At 36.3% G+C, this 10,526-nt stretch overlaps 1 protein-coding gene across 1 annotated transcript in view; it reads left to right on the top strand.

Annotated features, from left to right (window-relative positions):
* DIAPH2 (diaphanous-related formin 2) overlaps nt 1–10,526 on the top strand; it is a gene marked incomplete at both ends in the record, with an annotated part of 145,840 nt that overhangs the window by 91,437 nt on the left and 43,877 nt on the right. Inside the window, one exon of the mRNA XM_009081519.1 lies at nt 3,256–3,380. Within this exon, the coding sequence (XP_009079767.1) occupies nt 3,256–3,380 (125 nt within the window). The remainder of the gene's footprint in view (nt 1–3,255; nt 3,381–10,526) is intronic.

Genomic DNA, 10,526 nt, shown 5'->3' with positions numbered 1-10,526 from the left:
TTTTTATTTTGATCTGCTCATCCTAGAGTGCCTAGGGGTTATGGATTAATTTTTTTCCTGGCTGTTTCTGTTGGGTATTCTTCTTCTGTTTTCTCCTTTTGAGTATTTGCCTCATTGTTCCTACCTTGAAATTAGGTATTTGTGTATTGGCTTAGTTGATTGTTCTCTCCTGCTGCAACATTAAATGGAAGAATATCATACTGGTTGCTGCAGAGAGGTTTTCTTAGGACCAGTCCTTGCACATGGTTGTGTGCCACTGAAGACCAAATGCTACATTTCATGTACATTTTGAGCCTAGTCCTGCCATGATGACTAATTTCCATGTGGAGTGATGGGCAAATTGGAGGTGAACAAGCCTTTCTCTTGTGAGCCCCAGCTTGGAGGAGTAAAGTGGGACAGGCTGTTTTGTGTGTGCATTTTGTAGTGGTTTCCAAGAAGTAGCTTTGTGCTGCTAGCAGAATTTATGCTTTCATAAATTAAAACCTTGCAAGACTTTTAAGAAATTTGCATGATTTCCCCTGAAAGTAAAAGGTATTCATGCTGCCTCCCCTTCACATTACTGAAGTAGTAAATCTCTAATAAAAGGGTTTATGGGAGGAAATGCAGATATTTTATTATAGTCTATATATATGTTTCCTATTCTGTCATCTTTTTAAGTTTGTCTGGCAGAACAACAACTTCATAAATTGTTTGAAGAGAGACTTGTACATTTCCTGGGCTAGGCAAAAAAAAAAGAAAAAAGAAAAAAAGTGAACAAAGTTGCATATTCTACAATGTTTTTTGATAACTGAGTGTGAATATAGAAGTTAGTTACAGGGAGCACAGCTTAAGGATGCAGCTTGCTTGGATAGATTTCCTTCATACTTTCAAAGGCAATATGCACCTCATCTAGTGTTTTCTGAACTTAGTTTTATAGAACAGAGTTACTGAAAACTGTAAAAATCCATTTTAATCACAAAGGCTAAGACTTCTGATTTGTCATTGCTCACTGAATTTCTTTCACTTTTAAATTTCAGACAAAAATAAACTTCTGCTCTTTCTAAGTGGTCATGCATTTAAATATGTTCATATTGCTGAAAACAGTTAAACTCGATGTTTTGTTGCCCATTTGCTTACCAGCTGCTATTCTCTTTGTGAACAAAATGACCATTTGCATCCTCCTCATTTATTTTTCCATTCTAGCATTTTCCTTCAGCTCTGTCTCCCTGTCCAACTGCATAACAGCCTATAAAAATATTAGTAATTCCAGTTTTCCAGTTCAGGCAAAAATATGTGTTCCTGTCTGACCATAATATCAAATGATTAAACTAATGCAACCATAACCTAAAAGCTTTGATAGTGTTTATCGTTCAGACTACTGATTTCAAGGTTGACTCTCAAATGAGAAGTTAAGAGCTCCAAGGATGCTGTGGTCAGTAGAGATTCCCACCCACACCCCTGGTGAACTAAGCTTAAAAAACTGGTTCACTATAATTTCAAGATTAGATGATTAGTAGTTCCTTGGGTACCCAGTATAAAACAGCTGAAATTGAAAATAAAATGAAGATAATGGCTGTGATAAAGAGAGTTGTATTGGTGCCTTATGTATTTGAACGTGCTCGTGAAATCAGGGTTATGGCTGATACGAGTCGTTACTTGCAAAGAACAGAGAATTGATTTTGTTCTGGGAACAGCTTCCTTATTTACCACATTTTTATTTCCTATATGCTGTTTCTCTAGCCATCTTGACTCAAATTCCTTTTACTGTTTAATCTCACATAGTCACCGTGCGATTTTTTTGAAATGACAAGAAAATAGAAAAATAAACGGTTCTTTAGAAAATACTCGATGGAACTTTTTGGGCAAATCACTTACCATCAAAAGATTATCAACAACAGAAACCCCTTAGAAAGTGCAGTATGTGCTGAGAATCTCTGAGCTAGCTGGACATAGCCCCTGAGCACTGGCTCTGGAGGGCAGAGCCTGCAGTCGATGCAGAGCATTGACTGGGCCATTATTGAGGAGCAGAGAACGTGCTGGATGTTCTAACCTCTGGTGCCACACATCACAAGTTGTTTGTGACACTGTCTCTGTAAGAATTGACCCGATTATATGTGCTATCACTAAAGATTGAGTAGTTTGTAGAGTATAAATTTGCTCTGAAACAAAGGATACTTGAAGCATTCGATTTAGAGGAAGGAAATGAAATGGTGCAGATGTTATTTTGCTCTTGGGAAAAGGTGTGTTGGGATTCTCTGCTTGTTCTTGAAAGCACAGATTAGTGAACTGGGCAAGAGGAAACAAAGAATGGAAGAGGCTTTGGTTCTAAAATGCATCTTTAAGTGGATGTGTTCGTTAAATTGCTTTTTATGGTAAAACTGAGAATGATAAGTGAACTTCATGGATGATGGCACAAAACTCAATATTAGGCATTTGGTTTATTTTAACATTCCAATCTGACCTGCAGAGACTCTGTCACTCTGTTCTCTGCAGAGACTCTGTCACTTTTCACCTACTTGTGGAATTTCTTCATGGTATTGTATTGCTTCACCTTCAGCATTGTGCTGTCATGATTTCTCAAGTGATGTCTCAATTAGTGGTTGTTTAATACAAATTGCAGCAATAATGGTTTACATTTGAGTAGCTTGTCACACGGTGAGCTGGGTTGCTGTAGAGTAGCCTCTTTGGGGGTTTTCTGTGCTGTACTGCCTTGTGATTGTCAGGAGCTTTTATTATTCAGACTTACCTTTGCTATTAACACAAGGTTTCACAGCTCTGGGTTCTAGAAATCAATTTAATTTCAGTGGAAGAAAAATATTTGATTTTTTTTTCTTCTCCATGTCTATTCATTAAATCATTCTCGTAACAGATATATGTGTTAATAACAAGATCGTTCATTTAACCAAGCACATGCCATTAGTAAGGTAAAATCTCTTTGAACTCTAGTTAGTTCTTAATCTCAGAACTAGATTTAAAAGAATGAAATATTAGAATTTTTGCCATAAATTTAAATAGGAATTGAGTAATTTGAACTAATGATAGAATTAAGTGGTGACATGTCAGTGTTAAACATGATGATCTGGTATATTGCAGTAGATATTTTCACTTATTTTTTTATGACGGGTAGGATTTATATGAGCAGTAATTCAGAAAAATGGGAGTCTACTTAATGGAATCATTCTCTTTAACACTATTTATCCTGACATTTGTTTTTTCCCTTTCTGATACCCTTTCTGGAATCTGGAAGCTTTTTACTTATTGTCATTTTTCTCTTAGTTTCAGCTCAGACTCTGAAGAGCAACCTTGACTCCATGAACCAGCAGATCCAGCGCCTTGAAAATGACATTGAGAATTTCCCTAAAACACAAGATGAGAACGATAAGTTCGTAGAAAAAATGAGCATATCCTTTTTGTGTGTCCTTGTTGATGATCTGAACATTCTGATCATCTGGTGAAGTATTTACAGCACTTGAAAATAGGTTTTAAGTCTCTCTTTTTCAAGCTTTTGTTTCAGAGCAGAGAAAAAAGCATCACAGAACATGATGAGAACATCTAACAGTAGACTTTGAAGTATCTATAGTCAGACTTCCAAGGGCATGACCAGACGGGTTTTTTGAAGGAAGTAGTTATGGTGGCCAGTCATAAAGATATGGGGATTTTTATGGGGTTTTTTTTTTGCCTTAAGCAATGGGTTTTAATAATAGTTGTTGAATCATTATCAGCAGTAAAGTTGATATATTTATTATTTTAGCTTCACATGTGGTGGGTTTTTTTGAAGGAGAATTTTGTTAATTGTATTAATTTAATTTTTTTAATAGACCGTTTTAGAGAAATACTCTTTTTGTACTCGGAAGTGTCTTTCCCTTTTATTTCTGTAGAGAATAGAGACTGCAAATTCCTTAACCAGTACTAAGTCACATTTGTGGAGAATACCATATGATGTCTGCCTCGTTTTCGCTCCAAAATTTTAATATATCTAGCTTTAGTTTTGCTTAAAATATAAAATAACAAGTAAAGTTTGCTGTAGATATAAAGAACTGACAAAACTGTGACACGGCTGAGCAAAAGCCCTTCTTTTTCTTAGAAGAAACATACAGGTTTTTATTTTGCACAAAGCAGATTTCTGTGTATATCAATGGAAGCATTTGGAGTGTGATATATGGCCAAGTCCAAAGCATTTTGTGTATTCATAGAAGCTCAGAGAGTTCATGTGACATTTCTTCTTTCTTGCTGCAACCAGATAGAAGTCATGTGTTTGTGGGTTTTTCTAAGGAAGGAAAAAAACCCCCAAAGAAGGGATTGATGTCTGGAGCCATTTGCAGCTGCTCATCACATTGAGTAGGTGAATGTAAGGAAGAGGTTCTCCCAACTGCTCTGTGTTTGGAAAGTCAGTTTTAGTGGGATTTACCATCTGAATGGGTTTGGTGACAGAATTTCACAAGAAGATAATGAATATCTTCTCTGTATGGATTTATTTTTAAGTTTCTGACAAGACTGCAGAAAAGTAGCTTAAGGGAGACGACTCCTGCCTAAGTGGAAAATTGTTTCTTATTCCTCACATATTCTCTTCCATCTTGTCTTACTGGCAAGGCTAAGAGACTTGCTGCTGGTAAGCATGTTTATCAGTTCTGCTATTTAAAAAAAAAGAAGCTTATTATTTCCTTGAGATCCATTCCCATCAGAAATCTTATAATATTGCCTTGTAATTGCCCTTTGCCTTGTCACCACTTCCATTGAGAAATGAAACTAACGTTCTGAAATGCACCTGTACCACGTGTTTTCTTGTTAGACCTGACAGCTCTGGATTACAGGTTCTAGAAATAATTTTTCAGTTGTGTTGAGTAAATGCTTTGCCATGTGTCACTTCGTTACATATGTATTTACTTATAAAAATGATTGGCATCACTCTGGTCATTTGGGGAGAAAAAAAGAGCCAAGTAGGTAATATTTAAATTCTCTGCAGTTTATCATCTGAATTTCTTAAAGAAGAAAAATTGACAGTGCAAAAAAGTTAGTGTATTAATGCTTTTATTGGCAAAAATAGGAGGATCCTATGAAACTTTTGGAGATTGTTGCAAGATCCCTAGGCAGCCTCAGCTCAGTGCATGTATGTTGATGTCACAGGTAGATTACCAAGTGCTGATAATTAAAATGGGCACCTGGAACTATGGGTGCCTGACAGCTTTAATCATACCAGCGAGTTTGGTGGCTTGACACAAGAGATAAGCCTTTAAGAAATGAACTGAGTCTACCTAAGGATTTATGTTTGCATAATTAATAGATGACCTGATAAGTGGTGATTTTCTTTTCTAGAAAGTCATCTCCTGTTCTATCAGGTGACCACATTTGTTTCTGCTTATCATTGAATGTTTTAAAGTTTTCTCCACTCATATTTTTATTAGATTGAGGAATAATTGTTAAAAGTGTAAAAATGCTGTCTCAGACTTGAGTGTGTATTTCCTTTGTTTCTGTCAGCTGGGGGAAGATTTGTTGTTGATGCACATCCTGAGATTAGAAAGTTGAATTTCAGGCTGAACCTCTCTCAAACTGCTTAAGCATTGCAGAAAATTGGAGATGTGTCTCAGTAGAGAGTTTTAGGATGCAGGAATTATACTCTACCTCAAAGCATAGCTTCTCCTTCCTGTTCCTGCAATAAACAAAGCTCTTCACCAGGAATTGTGAGTGAGACTTTGCTCAGCGAATGTGAAAAAAATATTGCTGGTACCACACTAAGGTAGGAGATCAGCGACAATAAATATACTATTTCTAGTATTAATTCATTGTGATAAAATTAATATTCATAATATTGAAGCAAATGCTGTGAAATAAATTAGTTTTTATAACTTGTTTAAAGAAGTAAGAGTTTGGTACTGTGAGTGAGAAAATGATTCAGAGAAATTCTAGCTATGTTTTCCTATAGGATTTTTGCTTGGCCGGTTTCTAAGTAGAATAATTTTTTATTTCACTTAATCAGATTTTTATTTAGCACATCCACTTATTCATCTCAGTGCACACTACTTGGTGTAACTCCTGGATGCTTAAAAATAACTTACAGCTACTTGAGGAGTTAAAAATGAAGACAGGAAGAGTAGTATGTTGCTACTCCACACGCTGTTTAAAAAGTTGGAGTATATTGCAGAAGTAATATGTTCAGATAAATGCAGCCCATTGATTCAAAAAGTTTGAGTTCAAGCTGTTAGAATTAAATTCATGGAGTTTGGACTGCAGTCTGCTAAGCTGATACGTGTCAAAAGGTCATTTTAATACATTTTTAATTGGTTGCAAACTGAGGAAAATGGGTTATCTTATCTGAATATTTCATATTCAAAGCAAGACTATAGGCAGCGAAATATAATAGTTTGACAGCAGATTTGGTTAGAACCATGAGGGCACCATGTGAATTGGTCTGAACTGTGTCAGTGTGACCTCCTGGCTAAGGGTGTCTGTCTGAGCCACTTATGATCATAAGGTTCCTAGTGGAAGGTGTCCCTGCCCATGGCAGGGGTTGGAACCAGATAGTCTTTAAGGTCCTTTCCAACCTGAACTATTCTGTCATTCTATGAACATAACAAAAGAATTCGGATGATGTAGCTATAGGTTGGTTGCCATCTTCAGTAAGCAATTAATAACTAATGGTTATGATCGTCAGAGTTCATCTCCAGTGAAGTAGAGTGGTCTGAGCACATCCTGCCACTGCCAGCTCCTGTCAACCACAAGCATGTGTTTTGGGACATTATGCAATCTTGACTTTAAAAATACAACTGGCATAAATTCTGCTATGTAGGAAAACTGTTGAAGTTTTCTGGGACTTGTTTGTCTTCCACGTTGAAACTTTCATACTGTGATCAGGTTACTTAGATTTATCTGCAATGACAAAGTGGATTCACTTCTTCAGGACTTTTTCCCCACAATCTTGTACTTTTTAATACGCACTTGTAGTACTGATTTTGGCTAATAACACTATTTCAACGTATGAGTAATTTTGTAGCTTCCTAGACAAGACAAGTAAAACCTACAATATTGTTTTTTTCTTCTACATCAAAAATCTAACTCGGTTCCCACCACCATTGCAGTGGAATTTGTGTTCCATTAGTAAAGAATTCAAGATTTTTTCCATACTCACTACTTGCTGGGACAGAGTTCTGCATCTTGCAAGGTGTGTCTGTGTTGTTTGTAGTGGTCACTGTGGATTTTTTGAGATTAGCTTTATGGAAAGATTTCTGTGGGGTGCTGAAGTGATTTTTATACTTGCTGTCTTGCTATCATGCAAGGATTTTAGTTTGTGTGCCTTATATTGGGCTGTCTCTAATTGCCTGAGCTGTAGGAATGCTCACAGCACCCTAAAGTCATTTGGATCCTGAAGCTGAACTGTATAATTGGCCACCAGAAATAGCTGATTTCAAAATGAAGGTTGCACCTCTGCTAGAATGGAAAGTCGAATGTAGTATAGTTAAGCAACAAGAGAGATGAAAATAATTCTTTCTGTGAATTTCTTGCTCTATTAAATAACTTATGTGAGGATTCCTGAGAAAACTTTTTCATGATCTGATCCACGGTTGGAGTTGTACTTTACTTGAAGATCAATTTGTAAATAATTCAACTTTAAATGTGAGAGGTTTCTTTTATAATTAGCCCTGCTTCATGCGGCACTGGGGAGTCTGATTCAACAGTTTAGAAAAGTAATTACAGACTATGCCAAATCTGCCTTTCACTCCTTGTTTCATTGCAGTGTTTGTGCCTCTAATTGAAGATTTTTTTTTTAAAGTGCAAAACTCTGAATTTTATATTTACTTGCCGTAGGTGTATACGTTGGTTTCTTTTCAGTCATGTTAAAACATGAGTGTGTAGTTGGGGATTGAGGAAGATATTCAGATTAATGAGGTTTAAATTTAAATGTTATTAAGAAAGATTAAAGACAACAGAATGAAAAGCAATTTCAGAGGGAATAAATGGAAAGCTGTACAGAGTTAACTATTAATTAATCTTGACGTAGAACTATAAATACATAAATAATAAATACCATTTCTTTCCTCCTTCCAACATCCACACACACACACTCAATGACAAAAGTTTATTCCTCTGGAAAGTAGACAGGAGCTTTGAATGTTGTTCCAAGGAGAAGGGAAAAGGGGCAGGAGGACACATGTTTGGTCATTGGGTTCATGGTGTTTGTTATCCTGCTGCCTGGAGAGAATGACTGTGGACTGATACATATTTTATAAACAATCTTACATTAATTTAATTATATAATGTGTCCTACTTGTACTAGTATATCCTTAAATGAAGATTTTTATATGGCTTTTCTGGTTTTCAGCTGTATCATTTACCCTAATAAGAGACATTAACATGCCTAATTTTATTAAAATCTTTTGCCTGCCAGAGCAATCAATGCTGCCACGTGGGTTTTCTGACTGATTGCATATATGGGAAGAGTTAAAAGCTTATTTTTGAAAGAATTGCAAAATTAAGGGAACGATGAATGAAAGAGCAGAAATTACTGCAGATAAAAAAATTTCAAAGCACTGTGCATTCATCTTATCATTAAATGGAACAGCAGCAATTTGTGAACTAATTTTAATTTTCAGTAAGGAACACCATTCATTAGAACAGAACCCTTTTTATGAAGTAAAAAAGCTCCTTCCTGAAAGGCATAGATTCTCACTTGATGCGTATTTATGCTCCTAGTTCTATCTAATAATGATTACTGCTTCACAAGTGAGTGTGAGGGGGTTTATTTCCTTGCTTGATGTACTTCAGTTGTGCAGAAACGATCTGGGGACAAGTCAGCTTTATGTGTGTGTGTGACGTTGACACAGTGAGAACGTTGGATATTTAATGTGCATTAAACATCAGCAGCTAATTCTCTTGTAGCAAGCAGTGTACTGCAGGATCTCAGAGCAGGCCACTGGGGTAGGAACCAGAGGACTCTGAGTCAGGATCTCAGCAGCTGGAAAAGGCTGGGAACATCTTTTCCTCTCAGAGTGACTGAGCAGCAGGACATCAATTACACACTGACATGGAGTGCTGAAAGAATGTTAATGGCATTAACACTCTTGTCATCTGTTAACACTTGGGATTTCCTCCTGGCTTGTTATGGAAAAATAATTCACTTAAAGTGTTTTGAGATGTCATTTTTAGCAAAGCCTGTTTTTGTTTTTCAGACAACTTGAAATGCTGAAACTGGCGTCTTCATTTCTGCATGTAAATGTGCAGCTATATGTGAACTTGCTCATGTTTTGAGGCTTCTCACAAAGAAGCCCAAAGGGGGAAGATTTCTAGGAGCTTTTGTCTATGTCCCTACATTTGAAGTATCTTTTGCCTGAATATACTTCAATGTGTTTTTAAATGTAGAGGAATGGGAAAAGAGAACCATTCAATCAGTTTTCAAACTCCAGGTCATGTATAATCCTTAAACAGCTTTATACATTTGCCTTTTCTTGCGATATTTATATAAAGTTTTTGTTCTTACTATCTACAAAAATGACATTTGAAAACGCTTTCGTTGGCAAGTGCAGCTCTTGACTAGAGCAGGTATTTTGGGAAAATAATGGTTATTTATCTAGGTAAAAATACTTTTCTGAAATAGTGTGTAGGGAGAAAAGTCTACCTTGCTGCTCCTAGATGGAGCATGGCTTTGATTTGTTAGGTTTTAAATTGCAGTTACATTCTACAAGTCATCAGGGTGTTTTCTTACGCTTAATGCTGAACATTTGTTGAAAGTTAATCCTCCTGCTTACAGTTCAAACCCAACTCTAAGAAGCACTCTGCAGAAAGCTTAGGCTGTGCTTGCACCAGGGAAAAGGTCTTGGTTTAGGTGGCTGAGTGTACCAGTGGAAGGAAATGCAACAAGAGTGATTTATTCCAGTTTAAAAGATCAAAAGGTCAACTGTTCTCTCCAAGTCGTGCCTCAGAAGAAATTAAAACATGAATAAATGCTTAGTCAAGATTTGTTTTAATGTTTTCCACCATTAGTTAGTCTTTCTTGCTAATATAGTGAACAAATAACACTAAGTTAATATTATTGATGCTGGTTGTAAAGGAGGAAAGGCTGAACAATGGAACTTTCAAATCCTTTTTCTCTCTAGTGAGGAAAAATGGAATACTTTCAGCTTCACTCAACAATTTTGAACTTTGATTTGCTCAGTTCTTAAGAGGGTCAGCTGAGGCCATTCTATGCTCTGCTTTGCAGTCACCCATGAAACAGTGAGGAACCTTTTGAAACTTTAGGATTTGCCTAATATCAACACGTGATGCTGAGCATCCAGCAGTAGGAGGAGACTTCTCCTATTTGTGTTGATTGTGCAGGAATATATAATCTTTCTAGTTGTTTGCATTTAAGCATGAGAAATTATTTGTTCAAAAATAGACTTGTCATTAATTGCGCTTTCCATTAGCAACATCGAAGAAAACCTCTCTTTTTCTAAATGAAAATAATAAGTGGAAGAAACAGATTTTGTGCTGCCTCCTGAAGAAGGACAATTTATTTTCTGTTGAGTCTTTATGTTAAGGAGTTTTATGTTGAAATGGAAAAGGTTTTCAGCAGTAAA

Source organism: Acanthisitta chloris, unplaced genomic scaffold (assembly GCF_000695815.1).
Source record: "Acanthisitta chloris isolate BGI_N310 unplaced genomic scaffold, ASM69581v1 scaffold69, whole genome shotgun sequence".
Classification (NCBI taxonomy): domain Eukaryota; kingdom Metazoa; phylum Chordata; class Aves; order Passeriformes; family Acanthisittidae; genus Acanthisitta; species Acanthisitta chloris.
The sequence above is the reverse complement of the archived record's forward strand: the minus strand, read 5'-3'. Positions and strand labels throughout refer to the sequence as shown.